The 22,557-nt window shown below is 44.6% G+C and overlaps 3 protein-coding genes and 1 long non-coding RNA gene across 9 annotated transcripts; 2 read left to right on the top strand and 2 right to left on the bottom strand.

Annotated features, from left to right (window-relative positions):
• The first annotated feature begins 173 nt into the window (after positions 1–173).
• LOC138929629 (uncharacterized) lies at positions 174–1,269 on the top strand. Its single transcript, XR_011445861.1, has 3 exons — positions 174–359; positions 414–1,116; positions 1,182–1,269. It is a non-coding gene; the product is annotated as an uncharacterized lncRNA (long non-coding RNA).
• A 646-nt stretch (positions 1,270–1,915) lies between these two features.
• TTLL3A (Tubulin tyrosine ligase-like 3A) lies at positions 1,916–6,233 on the top strand. 2 transcript variants are annotated; one of them, XM_017168402.2, is made up of 4 exons: positions 1,916–3,491; positions 4,265–4,332; positions 4,392–4,836; positions 4,899–6,233. In XM_017168402.2, exons 1-4 carry the CDS (start codon positions 2,075–2,077, stop codon positions 5,999–6,001), a joined length of 3,033 nt encoding a protein of 1,010 aa, XP_017023891.2. In that variant the 5' UTR covers positions 1,916–2,074; the 3' UTR covers positions 6,002–6,233. The 2 variants fall into 2 exon arrangements, with proteins under 2 accessions (XP_017023891.2, XP_070139297.1); XM_070283196.1 differs by lacking the exon at positions 1,916–3,491 and adding an exon at positions 4,049–4,117.
• A 144-nt stretch (positions 6,234–6,377) lies between these two features.
• TTLL3B (Tubulin tyrosine ligase-like 3B) lies at positions 6,378–12,997 on the bottom strand. Of its 2 annotated transcripts, none has more exons than XM_041776008.2 (4): positions 11,332–12,997; positions 7,194–7,999; positions 6,904–7,058; positions 6,378–6,802 (listed from the first exon to the last, which is right to left on the bottom strand). In XM_041776008.2, the coding sequence occupies exons 1-3, from the start codon at positions 12,662–12,664 to the stop codon at positions 6,924–6,926; spliced, it is 2,274 nt and encodes a 757-aa protein (XP_041631942.1). In that variant the 5' UTR covers positions 12,665–12,997; the 3' UTR covers positions 6,378–6,802; positions 6,904–6,923. The 2 variants fall into 2 exon arrangements, with proteins under 2 accessions (XP_041631942.1, XP_017024112.1); XM_017168623.3 differs by having other exon boundaries at positions 6,378–6,824; positions 11,332–12,996.
• A 1,626-nt stretch (positions 12,998–14,623) lies between these two features.
• Liprin-alpha (PTPRF interacting protein alpha) lies at positions 14,624–22,543 on the bottom strand. Of its 4 annotated transcripts, none has more exons than XM_017168494.3 (15): positions 22,376–22,542; positions 21,624–21,893; positions 21,456–21,557; positions 20,863–21,216; positions 20,700–20,792; positions 20,473–20,640; positions 20,288–20,407; positions 19,765–19,905; positions 17,913–18,833; positions 17,234–17,859; positions 16,972–17,174; positions 16,794–16,901; positions 16,325–16,644; positions 16,146–16,262; positions 14,624–16,085 (listed from the first exon to the last, which is right to left on the bottom strand). In XM_017168494.3, exons 2-15 carry the CDS (start codon positions 21,870–21,872, stop codon positions 15,996–15,998), a joined length of 3,612 nt encoding a protein of 1,203 aa, XP_017023983.1. In that variant the 5' UTR covers positions 21,873–21,893; positions 22,376–22,542; the 3' UTR covers positions 14,624–15,995. The 4 variants fall into 4 exon arrangements, with proteins under 4 accessions (XP_017023983.1, XP_017023985.1, XP_070139595.1 ...); XM_017168496.3 differs by having other exon boundaries at positions 19,777–19,905; XM_070283494.1 differs by lacking the exon at positions 19,765–19,905 and having other exon boundaries at positions 22,376–22,543.
• Positions 22,544–22,557: the final 14 nt, after the last annotated feature.

Genomic DNA, 22,557 nt, shown 5'->3' with positions numbered 1-22,557 from the left:
TGATTAGGCCATAATTTTCCTCTCGGTTCAACAGGTTGCATCAAGCCATAATATCATAACATAATGTAACCAACAACCTATAATTTAGAAATATATTATTTTCCTTTCCTTGAAAATTTCCAACTGAATATTCGTTCATTACAACTACATATGCCATGGCTCAAGCGTATCACTTTCGACTTGTCAAACTCCCTGACCCAAATCTAGGGAAATTCGTAACCAGCTCCGCCTCGAAAGTAAATAAACTTAATCTGGCGCATTACCTCAAATTACCAGGCCATAAGCCCGTCCGGATAGTCCCCGTTCCCCGGCCAAAATTAATTACCGCCCCAGTTACGTGAACAACTGTCTTGAAGCAAGTACGTTAGCCAGACTAAAACCAGGCAATTTTTAATGCAATGTAAATAAAATAGACAAAGGGGAGGCAGTCTCTCAACTTGGTCGGCACGCAAGGACACCAGCAGAACCGGAGTGCGGTGTCCGGATCCGGAATCCAGCTCCTGGCAAAGGTGTTGCCGTGTGCCGGGCGTCCCACACAGGGCACAACAACTTTGCCGCAACTCCGGTAAAAACTCGTGCAAAAACCGCTACGAATCAAGTTTTGCGGCTAAATTGTCCTTGAACCAAATACTGGTTCTGGGAGGGGGATCAGGACCGAGCACGTGGCACTGACATAAGACCCAACCCCCCTACGTAACCCCAACATAACCCAGTAATCGCTCAGTCCCCACTCCACCCATGATGGTGGCAGTTAACTTGATTATTTTACAAATAATTGAAAAGTTCCCTTTATCCATTTCCTTGCTATTGCGAAAATTGCACAAATTGCGCAGACAAGACCACCGTGGCAGTCAGTAGTACATCCATCAAAGGGATTCCGGGCCGCCCACTTTTCCAGTCCCTGATTTGCTTACGTTGGCGTCGCAGGCAACGCTTTTCCTAGTGACGACAACGCCAGCGATGACACCAACACCAAATAACGAGAGCAACAGCAATGACGACAACTCCCACCGCGACATGGGAACATGGCGGAAACAAGCAGGAGTCGTGCAAGAACATCATTGCCAGCGAATGGGGTTGGGTGGAACAGGGCTCTGGGGCGTAGGAACATGACAGGTGGGTACTTCTGGTGGTGCTTGCATATATGCATTACAATATGATAGGTCTTTCTGCCATTTTAGGTTATTATATTTAATGTGATTTATAGATTACTCTGGTATTTGTGAACATACAGTTATATAACTAAAAACGACTGTATTTTAAGTGTGTAATTTTTGTTAATTCTTTAATTAAGTTGTGTTGTGTTTTAAGGATAAATATACAAATTGATAAGTTTAAACACGAATTAACAATAAATTCGACTTCATTTTGCTTTTTTGGTAATTTAAGGAAACCCAAGCAACGTCATTATTTATTTCTCAATTTCCTATAATTAATTTCTCTACATAACACCAACAAAAATATTCAGCCCATTCTCAGTCAAACCTCGTTTTGAAGGTCATTTTTATGTCACCCAACATCGCCAGGTAACCGACATAAACATCCATTTCCGGTCGACCTAACCCAACGTGAAAAGTGCTAAAACTATGCTCTAAACTCCAACACGAATAGGAATGTATTTATAAGGAGTATTCTGTCTTACGCCTGGCTAGGATTAGTTATCTTGAACTACTTTTATCATATAGTTTAAATTATATTTGAATTCGATTCAGGATTCTTTTTACTGCGGCGTGATAACTATTTTTATTAATAACTACTTGTAAATCATAATCATTAATTAATCCATATATGAAGAATCCATTCAAAATAACAAAAACCATAAGAAATTAAATTCCGCTAAAATAAAACCCAGAACGCTCGCCACATGTATGGGCAGGTGCGCATGCAGGTGTGGGTGCACGGCTAAAAGCAAAGGCTAAACCAAGGAGCAAGTTGAGCATGAAGCTATTAATAGAGCCGTTGCCGAAGTGAACTTGTGAACTTATTTCTGGCTCAATGGTTGCCAGGCAGCTCCGCGAATTAACAACCCATTCACCCAGTGGCCCAGTCAAAGCAAGCCCCGCAATTCGTATCCATGTTCAGTAGGCTGGCGAGGCTTGGAGCGAGCGCTTCCGCCATGCAGACGCGTCCCAGCAGTGAGCCGCACCGCGGCAAGGAGCAGGTAAGGGAAGAGCAGACCCCGAAATGCGCCAGTGCCTCGCTGGCCAAAAAGCCCGCCACGCCGCCCACTGCACCGCCGCCTACGCCCATTCCGACGAACAGGGGAGTGGCTCCTCTTACGGTTCCTGTGATCCAGCTCACGCCCGCACAGAGTGACACGCCCGTGAAGAGGGCATTGTTACCCGCCGCCGCTCCCAAGGAGATACCTTCCCTGGCCGACAGCAATAGCAATAAGGAGAACCTTTCTGGGAAGACTGTGCCGCAGGGAAAGAGCACTCCCCTGGGAGCCCCCACCAATTACGTGGCCAGACGCACCTGGATCACTACCGAGCGAATGAATGAGCTGCGACGAAAAGCCCAGGAAGCGGCCAAGCAGAACAAGATTTTTACCATACGAGGATGCTTCAACTCGGTGAGGAACGCCCTGCTGACGCGGGGATGGGTGGAAAAGCTGGACGTGCACCGCAAGGTGATGCCTGCGGGCCAGATGACCTACGAGGACCTCACCCAGCGGCTGCCGAAGCGCAAGGCGGGAGAGACCCGGCGGCAGTACGTGCTCAAGTGCGAGCGGAACATCATGTCTCGCTTTCTGGAGCACATGCCCGTGGACTTTCTGTGGACAAATCGGAAGGAGAAGTGCGACTACATCGACCAGGCCAAGAATCCCGGCATGACCATCAACAAATTCCACAGGGCGCCGTTCACCTCAAAGGAGGGCCTGTGCAGCCAGCTGCGGGACTTTCACTGGTTCTTCGAGGAGGGCACCGCCGAGATGTACTTCCCGCGCTGCTACAATGTCTGGAGTCCCGAGGAGCTCGGAGAGTTCATCGATAACTTCAAGCTTACCGCCTGCGTGGCCTACCTGCGGGTGATGCTCTGCAAGTACCACAAGCAGGGCTCCGAGGCCGTCTTCTCCTGTGCCGGCAAGATTCCCTACTCCTCGATAGACTTTGCCTATAAGCGCCTTGTGGAGTACATCGACAGCTGCCAGCATAACGACATCGACTTCGAGGACCCGCCCAAGATATGGGAGCACGACTGGGACGCGTTCCTCTTCCAGCACCAGCAGCTGGTCAACGAGGACGGACGCATCCAGCATGACGGCCAGCGTTTGGATCCCATGATCAAGAGCTGTCTGGCTTTAATCGACAAGATGAAGGTCCACTGGCCGCAGTACAGCCTCGACGGCTACCAGAATCTGTGGATTGTGAAGCCAGCAAACAAGTGTCGGGGAAGGGGTATCCTCCTCATGGACAACCTGAAGAAAATCCTGGGCGTTGTGAATCCGTCAATAGCCTCCAAGAGTCGCTATGTGGTGCAGAAGTATATAGGTGAGCTAAGTACTATATCTGTACCATAGTTTTTAGTAATTACTAACTCCAGTGAAATTTAGATAAAGATAAGGACAAATGTGAATCCTGTGAGGTTTTTCTTTTTCAAAGTTATCCCACATTTACATACGTTTTCCAATCGATAACGGATAAAGCATCTTAAGTGCAGACCCAACACACATTTCGAGTCCCGCTGCTAGTAGGCGATATAAACAAACACACGGAAACTAGGTCGTAAATCAGGCCGGTGCCAAAGTTGTTGTTCGAGTTAGTGGGCTCCCGTTTTTGGGCGCTCTGGGAGCTCGAGTCGAAGCGACGTCAGTTGCTGAGTGAGGCTCCTCGCACACACGCACACACTCTTGTCTACAGACAAAGTTGGCCGTTGCGATTCCTTGCCAACATAAAATGCATAAATATTTGGCCTAAAAACGCAATCATTGCCTTTGGGCTGGTGTTGCCACTGTTATTGCTTTTCCTGTCGTGCTCCTTGGCAGGCAACAATCACAATTTGCTTTACCGTGTGTCTGTCTGTCTGCTTCGCGAAGCTCAACAGGTTTCCCAGAGCAATTGATTTTTAATCCCACCTGAAATGGCCCTCCAAAGCAGATGGAGGCGGACTGAAGTTGGTAAAACGGGAATTGTAATATGGAATTATTTGTGAAGAAGTTGAAAGTCGTTTTCCATTGGATTTTCTGCTTATGAAGATATAACCATATTATGATATATCCTGCCAAATATTTAGAAAACTCCAAAATCCTTTTATATATTTACAGAGCGACCGTTGATTCTGTTCCAAACCAAATTCGACATTCGTCAGTGGTTTCTCATAACCAATACCCAGGTGGGTTTATTTAAGCTAATCCATATCCCCATTCTAACTCACCTCTGACTCCACCCAAGCCCCTGGTGGTATGGTTTTACAGGGAGAGCTACCTACGCTTCAGCTCCCAGGAGTACAGCCTGAGCAACCACCACGAGTCGGTGCACCTGACCAACTATGCGATCCAGAAGAAGTACACCAACGGAAAGCGGGACAAGCGCCTGCCCAGCGAAAACATGTGGGACTGCTATTCCTTCCAGGCATATCTGCGTCAGATCGGGAAGTACAACATGTGGCTGGAGCGCATCTTCCCCGGGATGCGAAAGGCCATTGTCGGCTGCATGCTGGCCTCGCAGGAGAACATGGACCGGCGGCCCAATACCTTCGAGCTGTTTGGCGCGGACTTCATGATCTGCGAGAACTTCTATCCCTGGCTCATCGAGATCAACTCCAGTCCGGATCTGGGCGCCACCACGAGTGTGACGGCACGGATGTGCCCGCAATGCCTGGAGGATGTAGTCAAGGGTGAGTCGCGGAGCAGCTTCTTTAAGCACCTACTTAATATTTCCATTTGTGGATCATTGCAGTTGTTATTGATCGGCGCACGGATCCCAAAGCGGACATGGGCAACTTTGACCTGGCCTACCGCCAGGTGGTCCCGCCTACGCCTGCCTACATGGGTCTCAACCTGTACGTCAAGGGCAAGCAGGTGTTGCAGAAGGTGAGCCATGGGGGTGGCCACAACCACTACTACTACCAGCAGCAACGCAAGGAGCGCTCGCTGGCCACCAGCAGCGTGTACCGCCAGCGCTCGGCCATACTGCATCCGGCGTCGAGCATCTCGCGCATCCACCGTGCCATGCCCACCTTCAATGCCACCGAGTACATGGAAAAGTACATGGTGGAGCCATTGAGCAGTAGTAGGAGCAGCCTAAGCCTCAGCTTTAACAGCCAGCAACCGCAGAAGTCACCCACGGTGGCTCCCGCTCCTGCCCCGCAGTCGGCTTCAGCGTGTCCCTATTTGCTGAAGCAGGCGGGCCGCTCCATCACCCAGCTGCTGAACAGTGCCTCCCACAAGCGCAACACGGCGGGATCTGTGCCGGGTGAGCCTGTGCCGAATACGGCACTGCCGCCCAAACGTCAGCGGAGCTGCGGACCTCGGCTCAGTTCGACAAATCCCGTGGACAGCACCGAAAAGAAGTTCAAGATCCTCATCAAGAACTACACAGCCGGCGGCGGCAGTGAGTCTATGCATGAATCGCGACCAGAAGGATCTGCACCTGCGACGGCTCCTGTGATGAGCGAGCGGAAGTGGCGCAGTTTACGCAACATTACTGCCACTACAGGCGGCGGCGCCTCCACCTCCTCGACCCGTTCCAAAGGCCTGCCCCTGGCCTCCTCGGGTCTGCCACAGCGCCGCTTCGTCCGCACCAAGTCAGAGATCGAGAGCACGGCCAGCCTGCATGCCATTGGCAGAACCTTCGGCCGGAAGTCCAATGGACCCCGGCTTCCCATCAGCATTTCGGTACAGGCCCTGCACCGAGGCGAACCCATCGTGGCCGCTCTAAAGCAGGCCACCAGCGAGCTGCAGCTCTCCCAGGCGCAGATGATGAGCCCGAGGACCGCCCTGGCTAACAAGCTGCACAACTCGACGCTGACGGTTCCGGCGCCTCTGCTGCCAGTAGGCTAGGACATTTACTTACACTGCCTTGGTACGGTATTCAGAAATGCGTTTACTAAGAAAAATTGATGAAAATAATAGCTACTGTTAATTTTAACCTAAAACTTTCAAGCCTCAATGCGCTTGAAGATACGTAGAAGATCCGTGGTTGACCCATCTCAATGTTATTTGTTATATCCTTGTTACATTTCAAACTGCTAGTATTCCCTCTGGTGTACGTTGGTTAAACATAATCAATAATCTACTAAAATTGTGTAAAAATTGAGACCTTAAATTAAATAATAAAAGTGAAAGAAATAAATAAATTAGTTAATAAAATATTAAAAGTGAAAGAAATCTAAATTCAGTTCGATAATAAAATATTTAAAAGTGAAATAAATCCAAATAAGTCTAAGACAATTTTATTCGAAAAGTCTTCATCAAAATGATCTAAATATAATTTTTTAGCTTTTCATGTTTAATAATCTTTGCTTTTGTTTTAGTTTTTCAATAACTCCATTTGATTTTGGCAGTGATCCTGATCTGAATACTCGTGGTCCACTACAAGCTCAGGCCGAGCATGAATTTGCTTTAGGTCTTTCATATTTTTAGAACCCTTGATTTTTAATGATTTTATTATGCATCTGTAGAATGATCTTTGATACTTTGGTCGGGAAATGACTATAGATCCATTGGGAATGTTGTTATCTTTACAATCATCAGCCTGCTTGAAAGGACTTCACATGCCTAAGAATTTTAAGTTTACTTCTGGAACATACCTCTCTTCTACATTTGATTTTTAGCTTGACTTTCATTCAAATCTCCTAATTGCTAAGAAGAAATACACATTATGCTGTATTTGAAGTAATTTAAAACCAAAGAAATATTCATTCTATTAGTAAATTAGTACTTCCACTGTCTTTAAAACTCACCCAAAGTTGTTCAGAGGGCTTTACTTGGGAGCAGTGTATTGCAGTGCGAGATTCTCTCGAGTCGTTGAATTCAGGATAACCTTCGGTCCGACGTTCTGCGATGAGGTATGGGAGGAGGGTGTGTCCAAACTTGCCATCTCAGCAGAATGTGATTTCTTTAAAGAGTCAGAACAAGTCAGGAGAATGTTTCATACATATTTCAGTTTAAAGTAAATTTGAAATCATAAGTTAAATATCCTCGTTTAAATTATAATTTAAATAAAAAATAATTAAGTCATGATATACACTACCTTCTTCTTGGAAACCTTTCCAGAGACTGTCTTCACACTCATTGCCTGAGCCTCCTTGGCCTTCTCCAGTTTGTTGCTCGTGGTGGGCTTGACGTTGTTCAGGATCTTGCGCAGGAGCCGCGACCGCGGTTGGCTCCGTATCTTGGGCTGGTCGAAGAGGGTCATCTGCTTGCCGTTTAGCTCCAGGGGCTTGCCATCGGCACCCTTATTAATGCTGTAGTTGACTTCGAAAACTCGCTCAAAGTGACCGGTGGCGGCGGAGGGGTTCTTTGGCAGGTCCACCACAACGCGGATGCAGTCCTTCAGCACCTGCGGGCAGATCCTAGCCGTGATCTCCGTCGAGGGCGACAGATCCGGCGTCGAGTTGATTTCGATTAGAATGGGATTGTAGTGTTCGTCCAGCATGAAGTCGCAACCGTACAGCTCGAAGGCGTTCTGCACCAGCTCCGTCTCATCCAGGCTGGCCATGACCACGGCCACAAGGTTCTGCTTGAAGCCATTGTAGATTTTCGACCAAGTCCCTTCCGCAGCTCCCTTGTGGGTCAGGTGGGCCTTGAACTGCTCAAGCGACCACATGTTGTGCTTGGGCAGCCGCGAGTCGCGGTTGGTCTTGTTCTTGTAGCGCTTCTGCACCGAGTTGTTGGTCAGGTGGATGGACTCGCGCAGGTCGTCCATGGTGAACTCCTGCGAGCTGAAGCGCAGATAGCAGTCACGATACATCCAGATGTTGACCGTGGTGTCCGAGATTGTGATTAACATGTACTGCCGGATGTCGAATTTGGTTCGGTAGACAAGCAGGGGTCGCTCTGTCAGGAGGGAAATATTATTTAAAAACAAGAAAGAAAGCTAACTTTGGCCAGCCAAAGTTTGTATACCCTTGCAGGTAACAATTAAAATATATCATAACTAAGCCAAAAATGCATTAATTTCGATTCGGAAAGCAGTTTTGTGTTAGTTTTTATTAATTTAAAAAAACTGCATACCAAATTTAAAATTTTAAGAAATCAAAATTTTTGGCCATTTTTGCAAATTTTAATGATGTAACCCCTTATCAAATTTCGAAAAAATGGCCAAAAAATAGATTTCTTCCGGCCATGTCTAGAAAGATTCCCCTGTTGATGCTGATGAAGAATATATATGGGTTATGGGGTCGGAAATGATTCCTTGACTTAGAAAAATATTATTTTGTATTATAAAATCTGATTTTTATACCCTTGCAGGGTATTATAATTTCAGTCAGAAGTTTGCAACGCAGTGAAGGAAACCTTTCCGACCCTATAAAGTATATATATTCTTGATCAGCATCAACAGCCGAGTCGATCTAGCCATGTCCGTCTGTCCGTCTGTCCGTCCGTCCGTCCGTCTGTCCGTTTCTACGCAAACTAGTCCCTCAGTTTTAAAGCTATCTGAATGAAACTTTGCATATAGTCTTCTATATACTCTCACTGCTATATATGTCGGAACGGGCCGGATCGGACGACTATATCATATAGCTCCCATACAAATGATCGATAAATTTTTAGAAACAAAATTATAACTTAGCTGTTTTTCAACATTTTTGCACCATTTTTTAGATATGGCCATTTTATATTATCCGAAAAGTGCTTGTCAAACTGTAAAAGTTGAATCTCACTTGGACCAGTGCTTATCAAACTGTAATCTGAACTTCCGCCTAAAAGATGCCACGTTTTTAATAGAAAACCCCAAAAGTATGCTTTAATTTTTTAATAATGCTAATGAGCATCACAGATGCAAGTGATTTTTCATTCAATTTGGCCGCTTTCCAGACTGGGGTAACAGGCGAACAGAAACCAGCAGCAAGCAACTGAAAACTGGTATAAACTGTTATAAAAACTTTTGGGCAAATATAATAATTGGTATAAACTGTTATATTTCATTTTATGCATTTATACCTATTTGCTGCCGACAACAACAGCTTGATGGCAACAACAACCCCTTTACAACAACATCCCTGCAGCAGTCCATACAAATTTCTGAAATTTTCCATGCAAATTGCCCGTTTTCCAAATTGGGGTAACAGGCGAACAGAAACCAGCAGCAAGCAACTGAAAACTGGTATAAACTGTTATAAAAAGTCCAAGTTTCGAACCATTGATCTTGGAGTAAGCGAAGACTCAAACCAGATGTGACCATATTGTACATTTTTTGGCTAAAATGTTGGTTAAATGCACCTGGGCACACTGAATCTGACTTTGCATCAGTGATGCTCATCTATCTATTTTGTCCCAATAAAGAAATATAGCTAGATGGGCATCACTGCTATTACGCCTGATATATTGCCTCCCAATATTGCAAAATAGCTACATGAGCATCACTGCCATTAAGCCCGATTTTGTAGCCTCCCAATATTGCAATATAGCTAGATGAGCATCACTGATGCAGATGAGCATCACTGATGGAAGTGAGCATCACTGATGCAGATGAGCATCACTGATGCAGATGAGCATCACTGATGGAAGTGAGCATCACTGATGGAAGTGAGCATCACTAATGGAAGTGAGCATCACTGATGGAAGTGAGCATCACTGATGGAAGTGAGCATCACTGATGGAAGTGAGCATCACTGATGGAAGTGAGCATCACTGATGGAAGTGAGCATCACTGATGGAAGTGAGCATCACTGATGGAAGTGAGCATCACTGATGGAAGTGAACATCACTGATGGAAGTGAGCATCACTGATGGAGATGAGCATCACTGATGCAAGTGAGCAAATTTTTTCATTCGATTTGGCCGCTTTCCAAACTGGGGTAACAGGCGAACAGAAACCAGCAGCAAGCAACTGAAAACTGGTATAAACTGTTATAAAAACATTTGGGCAAAAATAATAATTGGCATAAACTGTTATATTTCATTTTATGCATTTATACCTATTTGTTGCTGACAACAACAGCTTATGGCAACAACAACCTTTTTACAATAACATCCCTACAGCAGCCAATCCAAATTTCCGAACATTTCCATGCAAATTGCCCGTTTCCCAAATTGGGATACCAGGCGAACAGAAATCAGCAGCAAGCAACTGAAAACTGGTATAAACTGTTATACAAACTTTGGGCCACGAAAAACGTGCCAGTGTGACCATATTGTAAATTTTGTCCAAGTTTCAAACCATTTCGGAGCCGGCGAAAGTTAGCGCAGACTCAAACCTTTTCAATCCAAATTTAGGTTTTATTTTACAACTGCACCTGGGCACACTGAAATTGATCGTCGTTAAATTCAAATTCAAATTTGACAGTTAAATTCAAATTCAAATTTGGCAGTTAAAATATTTAAAAAAATTTTTTAAATTCTAAAAAAAAATTTAAAAATCTAAAAAAAAAGTTAAAATATTAGAAAAAAATTTTAAATCTAATTTGAGACATGAGCTTCTGGTATTTTATCAGAATTTTGGTATAAATTTTATGAAAATCGGACGACTATATCATATAGCTGCCATAGAAGCGATCCGTAGATGTAGAGAAAATGTAAAGCTGGGAATGTATAACTGTAACTTTCAAACTGTAAACATAATAAGTATAGATAAAATGTTATGAAACTCTGTTTAGTGTCTGTTTTCGGCATTATAATTTATGATATAAATATGAAAACCAATCTGCAAGGGTATACAAACTTCGGCGTGCCGAAGTTAACTTCCTTTCTTGTTTATATTAAAAAACTTCTTGATTTTTTTTTAAATTAAAAATATCATAACTCGGCCAAAAGAGCATTAATTTTAAATCGGAAAACTGTTCTGTGCAAGATTTTCTACAGTTAATAAATCTGCATACTTCATTTAAAAATTTTGAAAATTCAATTTTTTATCAAAATCCAAAATTTTAATGATGTAACCCCTTATAAAATTTTGCAAAAATGGCCAAAAAATCGATTTCTTCCTGACATGTCTAGAAAGATTCCCCTGTTGATGCTGATCAAGAATATATATACTTTATAGGGTCGGAAACGTATCCTTCACTGCGTTGCAAACTTCTGACTGAAATTATAATACCCTGCAAGGGTATAACAATAAGATGTATGCTTCTGTCCGAGAGTGACGGTCTTTTGGGGATTTTTTGTGTCTCATGAAGGAAGGAATAGTACTCGGAGACCCTGGTATTTAATGTTTTCTTTTAGCTCACCTATATACTTCTGGACAATGTACTTCTTGTTCTGATTGTTGGATGTCCACTGCAGGATGTCGTCCAGGGAACTGCGTATGACGATGCCAATGCCGCGAGACTGGTATCCGGGCTTTAGGATCCACAAATTACGGCTACCATCCCAGCGATAATCCGGCCGCAGCGACTCGATCTGATCGAGATAAAGCTTGGCCAGACGAGCGTACTCGGTCATTACCTTCTCGCTCATCTTGAACTTGGCGTTTGACTTGAGCACTTCGGTGGACTGCATCATAAACGTCTGATTCTCAACGATCTCCGCGGGCGACGCCGGCTTTATTCGGGCATCGTCCAAGGAAGTGTGCTCTGCATACCGCACCATCTTCTTCACCTTTCCGAGGGCAAAGTCCAATGTGGTACTGGACACCGTGCCGCTGTCGCTAATTAGTTCCGCCGGCTGATGCTCCTTTACGTATCGGAGCAGCGATCGGGCCTGCGTCTGCTGGTAGTCTTCGATAAAGGCCAAGCGCTCCTCCAGACTGTTGCCGCCCAGGCGGTAGAAGCGCGGATAGCTCATTCCGCAGACACCGTCCTCGCGGTACCAGCGCTCCTGTTCAGCACATCCCACGAGTCCCACCTTTGTGGAGAAGTCCAGGAACTGGCTGCGGCGCACTCGGTTCCTGAAGGGTCGCACCTCCGCGCACAGATCGCGCTGGGCCTTGCTTTGCCAAATGAAAAAAGCCGGGAAATGGTTGATCATCTTGGAGATGAACACCGCCTCGTAATCGTTCCCTCGCCGGGCGTGCTCCAGCAGGGTGTCTTCGGACATATTCTGCAGCTTGGCAAAACGCGCCGCCGGCAGTTTCTCCAGCCACCCTCTCCGCATCAGTGCCCTACGAACCGTGTGGTAATTTCCGTACACGGTGAAGATGCGTCGGTTACGGTAAGCGTCGATCACACGCGTCCGATAGACATTCCGCATCTGGCGCTTGTGGGCCTCCGGCGCTAGCGGTGAAGGTGTCGTGGGCCTGGGTGTCGAGCTGGTGAAGCGAGCTCGGGAGAGCAAACTGTTGATGCTCTCGGGACGGAAGCTTTGGGCGGCGATGCTGTCCAAGTTGCTGGTCCCAACCGCGCCCGGAGGCCTGGATCCATAGGCATAGTTGTGGGCAAAGCCACTGCCACCGATGATGGGCTTGCTGTTATTGCTGGCCAGCGGCTTTGGCACGGTGCACTGCTTGCACAGCTGCACCAGCTCGGCGTCCAGATTGTGAATGAGCGACTGTATCTTGGAGACGGGGTTGTAGTATCGATTGCGGCTCCCGGTGACTCCACCGACCGGCGTACTCGGCGTCATGCTGATTGCTGCTGCGGCTCCGGCCAGTCCTGCCACTTACGCTCGAGAGCTGTGAATCAATGTCCGTTGGGGTATTCTTTGCTTGTCCGTATCCCAGTTCTTGCACGCTCCTGGATGTATCCCTGTTCAGTGGCCTTCCTCTTCCTTCGGTTCTGAGCTTTTGCTGTGGACGTTGGATTGGCTCGTTGCCAAAGCAGCCGACTGCACGGTGCAATTAACGTGGAATTTTGAAGCAGGAGCCGAACAGTATCTAAAAGTATCACATGTACCAATGGAAAATCTTTACTGATTTAAAAATCATTACATCTCATATAGACAATTTCGGTGAAAAAAAAACACAAAAAACTGACAAAACAAGAGTAAATTTCAATACAAGTGTAAGCAAAGCTAAGCCCTGTCAAATTCAGAGGCCCTGAAAGTGTTTGTATTTTCTGAAATGGGATTTGAGAAACTACATTATTCATCACAAGGAAAGATTATCAAACTGAGAAAAACGTGGGAAACCAATTTACATTTACAGTATGCGCTTAAAAATTATCGAAGGAAATCGATTCAAAATCGAAATAGGTTGAAGTACCCACATTTTTTTATACCCCTGCAGGGTATTATAATTTCAGTCAGAAGTTTGCAACGCAGTGAAGGAGACGTTTCCGACCCTCTAAATTATATATATTCTTGATCAGCATCAACAGGGGAATCTTTCTAGATATGTCAGAAAGAAATCGATTTTTTGGCCATTTTTGCAAAATTTTAAAAGGGGTTACATCATTAAAATTTTTGATTTTCATAAAAAATTGAATTTTCAAAATTTTTAAATGAAGTATGCAGATTTATTAACAGTAGAAAATCTTGCACAGAACAGTTTTCCGATTTAAAATTAATGCTCTTTTGGTCGAGTGATGATATTTTTAATTTTAAAAAAAATCAAGAAGTTTTTTAATAAAAAAAATCCGATTTTATAATACAAAATAATATTTTTCTAGTCAAGTAATCATTTTCGACCCCATAAACCATATATATTCTTGATCAGCATTAACATGCGAATCTTTCTGGACATGTTCGGAAGAAATCGATTTTTTGGCCATTTTTGTGAAATTTGATAAGGGGTTACATCATTAAAATTCTCAAAAATGGACAAAAATTTCGATTTCTTAAAATTTTTAATTTGGTATGCAGTTTTTTAAAATTAATAAAAACTAACACAAAACTGCTTCCCGAATCGAAATTAATGCATTTTTGGCTTAGTTATGATATATTTTAATTGTTACCTGCAAGGGTATACAAACTTTGGCTGGCCAAAGTTAGCTTTCTTTCTTGTTTATAAATAAATTAAAACAATAATTACATTTTTTTTAATAAAGTTTTATTTGTAGTTATATTTTTTCCATTTGTTTTTTTGTGGTTTGCTGTTTCATCTTTTCAAATATATATGGTACATATAAAAAAAACCCCAAAACGGAATTTTTACCTAAGTTTCTTGTATTGTATTCCATTTTCATGAATCCTTTTCATCTCACAATATTGTATAAATATATTTACATATGTTATGGTATTAAACTTTATATTTATGTTATGCAGTTAGTTTACTTTAGTTACGTTTGCTCTTCAGCGCTTCTCTCTGCGGAATTTTCAACAAAAGTCAACAATTAAATCAATCTCCAGCTCGAATTAACTTAGATATTCTCCATTAGTGTTTAGTAAATTTAGGTTACACATCATAAATATTTGCTTTACTCTTGGATGTACTTAGGTAATGCTACAGTTACATACATAAATAAGTTTGCTGTTTAGAGTTCTAATAAGTTGGTTTACGCATTTGTTTTTTGTAATTTCGCTAATACAGTTGAAATAATTTCATTAAGTATTTCTCGTTAGTATTGTTATAATATATATATTTTAGTAGTATAAATTAATTTAAGTATATTTTATTCATATTTACTCATCTTGTAAATGTTTCCCTTTTCTGTTTTTTTTTTTGTAGTTCAACTTGGAGACAAGCGTTAGTTGCGATTTTGGTTTATTTTTAAATAATTAAAAACTTAAACTAAAGCCCAATCACCAAGCACTAATAGGTGCGTTGAATGTGGGCTTGTCTATATGTTGTTATGTGGCAGTTTGTGTGCTTCAACATAAAAGGGACGTTTAAGTACATGCGAAACTTAAATGGATCTCAACAGAAGGGAGATTCCTTCTCTAAATTTATTTATGTAACAACTTAGAAAAATTTGAAAAAGGTTTCGGACTTGTATGTTTTAAAAAACAATGGATATGCTTTTGGGTTTTGTGAATATTTCATTAGAAATATTTAAAGGTCTTACTCGGAACTCCCTTGGGCCAATGAGCAAAGAAATTCTTTTATTAAGGGCTAAAGCAATGATTAGGTTTATGATTCGCCTTTAAAGCTTTTTCGATTACTGAACGATCCATCTCGTATATATATAAGTATGTAAATAGTTGATTTCAATGGGCGCTTGCGACTGCTACAACTTGACTTCCCGTCCCCTAACTTCGTTTCTAATACTTCCTTGTTAGTTACACGTATCCTTGATAATTTGTTATAATTAAATTTATTATAATATATAAATCGTATATATATATGTATATATATGCAGCTGTTACTATATATGTATGCCTGATTGTTGTGCATGTTGTTCAGTTTATAAACTCAATCGGAACGCCGTCTCTGCCTGCTACAAAATGATCTAAACAGAAACACCATAATGTCATATGTATGTATGTGTAAAGCGTATGTTAGTTTGTAAACATCAAAAATTAAAAAAAAAAAATACAAAATACAAAATTAATATTTGATTAAAATAAAAACTGTACAAAATGCCATAAAAATTATATAACAAACTGGTTTGGTCACGAATTTGGTTCGAAGCACGCCGTCGTATCTCTTTCTAAAACAAAATACTGTTAGTCTATTGCAAGCCCAATTACACTATAAAAATACAATAATAATTATATAATCGAAAACTGATTAGCTTCTGAAACTTGTACACGCCTGCAACTACGTATGTCCTATGAAGAGTACGTGCTATGTCTTGTATACATTGTCTCGTTATGGATTATGTGACTATGCTTGTTTTTATATTCTTTATATATTAAATATGTGGATTAGACGTGCATCATGCTGGGGAGTCTCTTGCGTTGCGTCTTTCTTGTTGGAGTTTTTGTGGCTTAGTTGCTGCTAGCACTTCTATCCTTCTCTCTGCTTAGGAAACGTTGCCCCTGGTCTTTTCAGTTTTATTGTTGTAGGTTGCTCGTGTCTTATCTGTGCTGCTCAGGTTTACTCATCCACCGATGTCGTGGGCGGACTGTAGCTGCATCAGGAGGAGTTACGCTGCTCGTTCTCCGGCCTGCGATCTGTGGCTATCTGCAGTAGATTGTTGAACTCGGTGTCGAGTATTTGGCGAGCCTGTTATAAAAATATTTATTACTTCCTATTTATTCTGAGTCATTTTGGCTAATGGCTTACCTGAGCATTTTGTGTGGGTATTTGGAGGGCCAGGCCCATGGCATTGGCATCAAAGCCTTCATCCAGGGCCATCAGGCCCCCATGTACTCCCGATTCGAGCAAGTTATTGGCATATTCCTGTGAAAACAAAATGTTTCAGCATAAATTTCATTCTCTTCCCAGGTCACAGTAGAACTCACCTTCAATCCAATGCTGCCCACCCAACGGATGACCCTTTCGTTGCTCCACACGAGCACATCACAGAGACCATTCTCGCTCATCTTGCGCCTGTGCTCCAGCTCCGTGCGATCGTAGTTGAGCCGCTTGAGCATTGAGATGCCGTACTGCAGGCTAGTGCGATGGAAGCTGTCTACCATTTTGAGCTGGCCGCGCAAATCCTTTTTGGTGAGATGATCCAGCATGCGGGCGTCGACCAGACACTCCATGAAAGTTGTACGATATTGGGGCAACCCCAAGCCGGGCAGCCAATAGTTGCCAATCCACTCGTGATTCATGTCGCCTAAATGGAGAATATAACAACATTTTAATTGATTGTTAAACAAAAGTTTAGATACCTAGGGCTAAAGATACTGTATTGATATCTAACGAAAATAAATCAATACAAGATCTTAAAACCCCCTAAAGCAAAATAAACATTTCGAATCTTACCAAATGCCAAAGTGGTCCGTGAGGTTTGTGGCGCTGAGGGAGAGGTCAGGGAAACCATTTCCTGAATGGCCAGACGCAGCTTGAGCCTGTGCAGGGGATTGCTAATGCCTATTGAACGGAGAGAGTGGTTAGAGAGAATGCTCAGCGAACTTGGAAAGGAGGGAATAGTGGCACTCACCTATCTCCCGCTGTATTTCCGTATCGCTAAGTGCACTCATAATGGCCCCCGACTTGACGTTCGCGCGACATGCGGCCACATACCAGGCGGGCATACCCACCCAAAGCTCTAGCCAGGCAACGATTGTGGGACCGTTCCACAGTGCGAAGGGTGTACCAGCCTTCATGGCTTCGCCCAGCAAGTCATTGCGGTAGTCGTGCTCCCTGAAAAGAAACCACAAGTGTCAGCCAATGTTTAGTAGACGAGCTTAATTCTCTCTCACTTCTTCTGCCTGCCATAGTCGACACTGCTTATTTTAGATCCCTGAGAGCTGGCAATGCGGGGCATCATGCCGCCGGTCATGCTCATGGCATCGTAGTTTGAGTCCACCTCGCTCAACCCGATCGACAGATTGCCAATGGACATCATGCTGGGCGAACCGTCGGGCAGTGTATCCTTCACGCCCTTGACCTTCTCCTTTTTGCTGAAGAACCGTCCCAGCGAGGACTTAATTCCCTTCTTCTTCTGCACAGCGGCAGCGGCAGCGTCTCTCGAAACACCCGATGTCGGCGTCTGCAGCATGGACATGGAGCCCATGGTGTTGTAGTGACGTAGCGACTCTTGGCTACCGTAACGCGAGCTGAGCGGCGAGAGTCCGTAGCTGTGGCTGCTCAGCTGCATGTGACCGCCACTGTGGTTTGGCGCCACCGGAGCATTGGGATTTATGCCAATGGAACGCCTTCGCAACTCCTCTTGGCTGTGAGCCAGTGCCTGGGCCACACGCTCCAGGCGCATGGAGCGGGCCGTTAAGGGCGAGGCAGCTCCTCCAGAACTTGAATCACCGGTGGTGGACATGCCACCGTGGATCTCCTCGCGGGAGGCGTCGCTGGATAGCACTGGCAAGTTGAGCTGCCAAGAAAATATTTCATTAAATGTAACAACTTTTTTGAAAATTCACTAACCGTGTGGTATTTCTGCATGAAATCCCTTTGGGGGCTGTTAGGTGTACTCCGGCCGCTCATCGGCGGACTCTGTCTGTCCATGGAACGACCGCGAGCCAGGAGATTTACGTGCTCGAGACTTCCCACCCGCGATTCCAGCTCCTCCGCGCGCGCCTCCGTCGATTGCTTCTCCTCTTGGATTAGACGAATCTCGTTGTTGATGGCGTCCAGCTGCTCCTGCAGCATCATGGCCAAGGTCTGGGCGTCTGTGTGGCCCGAGGGAGACATCATATCCGCCGTGGCCGCGTACAGGGCATCGGAGTCATCGCAGTCGGCCGCACTGGCCACCAGCTCGTAGGCCTGTTGCTGAGCATGCGCAGCCTGCTGCAGCTTCTCCCACTCCTGTTCGGCCATGGAACGTGCCAAGGCATTCTCCTCCGTTAGCCGCTGCTTGCTCTGCCGCCGCAACGAATGCGTTTCGAAGCTGGCGTGCGAGGCACTGCGGGAGAAGGCGCCGCTGGGGTCCACCACGCTGCTGGGCGAGAGGCTGCGAGTGAGCGCCTCCGTCTGCTGGATGTTGTAGGCGATCTCTTGCTGCAATAACTGGCGCTTGAAGTTCTCGATTTCCAGCCGAGTCTTCGACAACTCCTTCATGATCTCGCTTTTCTCATGATGCAGCTCTTCGGCCACCTTGCGCGCCTTCTCCAGCTCCTGGGTAAGAGCGTTCTTCTCGTCCAGGGCGTGCATGCGCTCCTTGAGATGGACCTGCAACCGCTCATTGGACTCCGAGAGCAGCTTGTCCACCGTAGAGGAGAGCCGCAGATTGTGCTCCTCGTTCATCTTGAGACGCTGGTTCAGTCTTACCACCTCGGCGGTCTTCTCATCCAGGTTCGTTTCCAATCCCCGGATGCGGTCCTCCGCCGAACCGTGTCTTTCTTGAGCCTGAAAATGGTTTTGAGCCAGCGAGTTTAATGAGCTTGTTCTCGAGTGTACAATAGTGGCGAATGAGAGAGGTTAGTAGTTCAGGGTTTAGTAATGAAAGCTAAAAGTGAGTGGTCCCTCTGTATACATACACCAAGGAGCCTCTTCAAAACTTGAATTTCTTACTTTAAATTTAATTTAAAAATGTAAATTAAGTAGAGATATTTTCAAAGCTTCAGCTTTGGAACGGCAACTTGAATAACTAACTTTATAGAGAGCAGAAAAGGTCCGATATGATTTATAGTCAATAATAAATCGATTAATATTATATCGAAAATATCCTAAAGTCTGATATGTCGATATATGAAATATTCAAAAATATTTAAAAATCCTTTAAAATATCGATAAAAAAAACACAAACTTTATAGATAAAAATAAAGAGAGTGCGATACGATTTATAGACAATAATAAAGTAATCAATATTATATCGAAAATATCATAAAATCGATATATGAATTATGCAAAATTATTGAAAAATCCTTTAAAATATCGATATTATAAGAAAAAATCGTTATATTTATTTATATTTGTTCACATATATTTGATGCTTGTATTTACACAAATAAGCTAACTCTGATGACAATCTTTTGTACTTTTCCTGGATGTACTATACAGAAGGATGTATTTTCGGTCTGATTTTGATTCAGTTTCTTGTGCTTTAAAGAGTTCAGAGAGAAAGTTAAGTGCAGTACAGAGAGAGAGAGGAATAGTATAGTACATAGAGTAGATTAGTTGTAGTTGTTGTTGTTGGTGGTGGTTCTTGTAGCGGAAAGTACGCAAAAGAAAATAGCATTACATAAACAGAGTAGAGAGTTGTAGGGGAGAGGATAATATTATTGATACTTGTCATATATGGAACCTGTCCGGCGCGCATATTAGTTCGAGTGCATACCTTGTTTCCTACCTTAGTCAATGCCTCCATGCGCGCCTTTAGCTGCTCCTCCATGTCCGGCTGCAGTTTGGCATGCTGGGCGAGCTTCTGCTCGGACAGCTCCAGCTTCTCCTCGATGGCCCCGATCTTCTCTTCGTGCAGCTGCATCGGCATTGGTTTTGTGGCATTTGGTTTGCAGTTGTGGTTCGTATATTTTTTATACATATATATTTTTTTTGGCGGATTGGTAGGTACAATTAGTTGTCGGGAGGAAGGTGGTGGCGTATGTAAATGTAATTGATTAGTCACGCTTAAGGGGAGCTTAATGAGCGAGCAGGATAACGCACGATTAAAAGTATAGAGAGGGTCGATTTAAATGAAATAAATACTTCCAAAACAAATCAAAGAAATAGGAAACTCCACAAATCGTATTAATTTGACAACAACCAAGTTTTTTTTTATATAAAAATCGACCCCCTCGGAAATAGAGAATATCTTTCTCGCTGCCTTGACCGTAACCCAGTAATCTCTTTATTGAACCCACCTTGAGCTGCGCCTCCTTGTGCCGCAGCTCCTGCTCCAATTTTTCGTTGAGATCATGCAGCGATGTGGACTCTCTCTGGGCATTTACGTAGCGTTTTTCCAGTGTAGTAATGCGCTCCTCCTAAAAGAAAAATTAGAAAAAATTCATTAGAAACCAATAAAATTATATAAACTTGATATTCTCACCTGATCCTCCTTTTGAGCCACATTTTCGCGCAGATCTCGCTGCAGCTTGGCACACTGGTCCTGAGCCTTACAGTGATCTTTTTGCACTCGCGACATACTTTCCTCCAACTCACTAATCTTGTTGTTCAGATCAGAGACGCGTCGCTGCCATTGCGAGAGTTCGGAGGTCTTGAAAAGGTGGGCAAAGCTTTAACACATGCTCCTCATACGCTGTATGCTTCGCTTACCTGCTTCTCAATGATCGTTTGCAGCTCGTGGGTCTTGGCCGCGTAATCGTTCAGCTCGTTCGTCTCGCCATTGACTCCACCCACGCCAGTCAACTAAAAAAAACGGGAATATAGAGAATGGGTGACCGATATGCATGAATGATTTTTCCAGGGGAGAGTGTACCTTCTCTTTGAGCCCGTTCTCCGCCCCTCCACCGCCGGCAGCGGATGTCACACTCCCCGCACCGGCGCCGCTCCCTGCACCAGCCGGCACCAGGCCTGCCTTGTACTGCGCCAGCTCCTCCTTGGCAGAGGCCAGCTCCTCCTCCATCATGTTGTTCTTCTCAATGGACAACCGAAGGCGCTCGCGCACCTTCTCGTCCAGCGCCTTGTGATGCTCGAACAGAGACTTGAGGGCCTTAAGTACCTCCACCTCGCTGGATACCCCGCTCTGGGCGGCAGCCTGACGCTTCACAACTGTCATTCGCAGCGAGCGCTCATGCCGGGAGACCAGGCACTCCAAGTGCTCCAAAAGAAGCTAAGGAAATGGGATTGAAATCATGAATAAGTAATAAATAATACCGATAAACACTAATAAATTAAGTAAATTTTTTAGATTGAAATTATTCTGCTTTTTCTTGACTTTAATAGGAGTCTTGAAATGCTTGCATTCAACAATTCAAATGTACGTGCGTTACACATCTTATTCATTCATTATGGCAAACAGATTCCTCTATACAATCATTCTTAAAGCTCTTTTAGTCCCACTTTGCTTACCCTTGTATTATTACGCTCCGCCTTCAGTTCGCCGATCTCCTCGTCGCGCTCCAAAAGTGTTTCCCGCGCCTGCGTCAGCTCCTTGGTGAGGGTGGCAAACTCCTAGAAGAGATTGAACAATCAGCAAGCCGAACATGACCTCTTATCAGATCCTAGAATCGTCCTTACCTGCGGCAGGTTGGCATTGATCTGGCGCTGCAGGCTGTCGCGTTCCTTCTCGACATCGTGCAGCTTGTTCTCCGTCTCGCCCAGCCGCTCCTGCGCCTCCCGCAGGCTGTCCATCAGCTTGTCGCGCTCGTCCAGCATGGAGACCATCAGCTGCTCGAAGTTGGCATCCTCGCCGCTAAACTGCGAGGAGCGCTGCGAGATGCTGTCCTCCGATATTGTGGGCATTACGTCGCACATCATGTTCCACATTATTTAGTTGGGGCCGCCAGACTACCAAAGAGAGAGCAAGAGGGAAAGAGAGCTATTAGATGCCCACACACACACACACACACACACGCGCCACTCCACACCACACCGTTCCAATTGGAATGCCCAGCATAGTGGGAGAAACATGTCTAATGGGACTTTTATCATAGGCGCCGCATTGATAACAAGTTTTCTGCACCAACACACTCGCACACATGCACGGCATACACACTCACACGCACGCCCGCACACACACACGCGCGCAGGTTCAGCACTTTTTTCTCTTTCGCATAACTGACATATTTTTATGCTTTAGGTGTGCCGCGGGCGCATTTTGCAACAACAAATGGCCGAAAAAGCCGCCGTTGACCAGCAGGTGCGACTCCAGTGGCCTTTTCACTGCCCCCAAACGCCTTTTTCACCTTAAAATTTAGTTTTGGGGACGGCTTTTATGCGAAAAAAGGCTGTGGAAAAACTCCCCCACTCCACACGACTGCGAAACGTACCCCGATCGATCGCACGGCGGCAGGGCAGCAGCAGCAACAACAACACTTGCCGCTGGCTGGCCTTCGCATATGTCTCCGGCGCTTTTTATTTAAATATATGTGAAAATCCACTCTTTAGAGGTTTTTTTCCGAATTTACGATTGTAAAGAAACTAGGAATGGGCGCGTGAGTTTTTTGACTAG

Source organism: Drosophila kikkawai, chromosome 2L (assembly GCF_030179895.1).
Source record: "Drosophila kikkawai strain 14028-0561.14 chromosome 2L, DkikHiC1v2, whole genome shotgun sequence".
Classification (NCBI taxonomy): Eukaryota; Metazoa; Arthropoda; class Insecta; order Diptera; family Drosophilidae; genus Drosophila; species Drosophila kikkawai.
This window is presented reverse-complemented; position numbering and strand designations above follow the sequence as displayed.

What these genes read in the sequence shown, in the direction of transcription:
- TTLL3A (XM_017168402.2), top strand. Translation starts at nt 2,075, where the DNA reads ATGTTCAGTAGGCTGGCGAGGCTTGGAGCGAGCGCTTCCGCCATGCAG. An exon ending in TGTGGTGCAGAAGTATATAG is followed by an intron (nt 3,492 to 4,264) that starts GTGAGCTAAGTA and finishes ATATATTTACAG; the next exon opens with AGCGACCGTTGATTCTGTTC. An exon ending in TTCTCATAACCAATACCCAG is followed by an intron (nt 4,333 to 4,391) that starts GTGGGTTTATTT and finishes ACTCCACCCAAG; the next exon opens with CCCCTGGTGGTATGGTTTTA.
- TTLL3B (XM_041776008.2), bottom strand. Translation starts at nt 12,664, where the DNA reads ATGACGCCGAGTACGCCGGTCGGTGGAGTCACCGGGAGCCGCAATCGA. An exon ending in CATTGTCCAGAAGTATATAG is followed by an intron (nt 8,000 to 11,331) that starts GTGAGCTAAAAG and finishes CCCTCCTGACAG; the next exon opens with AGCGACCCCTGCTTGTCTAC. An exon ending in GAAAGGTTTCCAAGAAGAAG is followed by an intron (nt 7,059 to 7,193) that starts GTAGTGTATATC and finishes GACTCTTTAAAG; the next exon opens with AAATCACATTCTGCTGAGAT.
- Liprin-alpha (XM_017168494.3), bottom strand. Translation starts at nt 21,872, where the DNA reads ATGTGGAACATGATGTGCGACGTAATGCCCACAATATCGGAGGACAGC. An exon ending in AAACGATCATTGAGAAGCAG is followed by an intron (nt 20,641 to 20,699) that starts GTAAGCGAAGCA and finishes CACCTTTTCAAG; the next exon opens with ACCTCCGAACTCTCGCAATG. An exon ending in TACCCACACAAAATGCTCAG is followed by an intron (nt 16,086 to 16,145) that starts GTAAGCCATTAG and finishes TTTTTATAACAG; the next exon opens with GCTCGCCAAATACTCGACAC.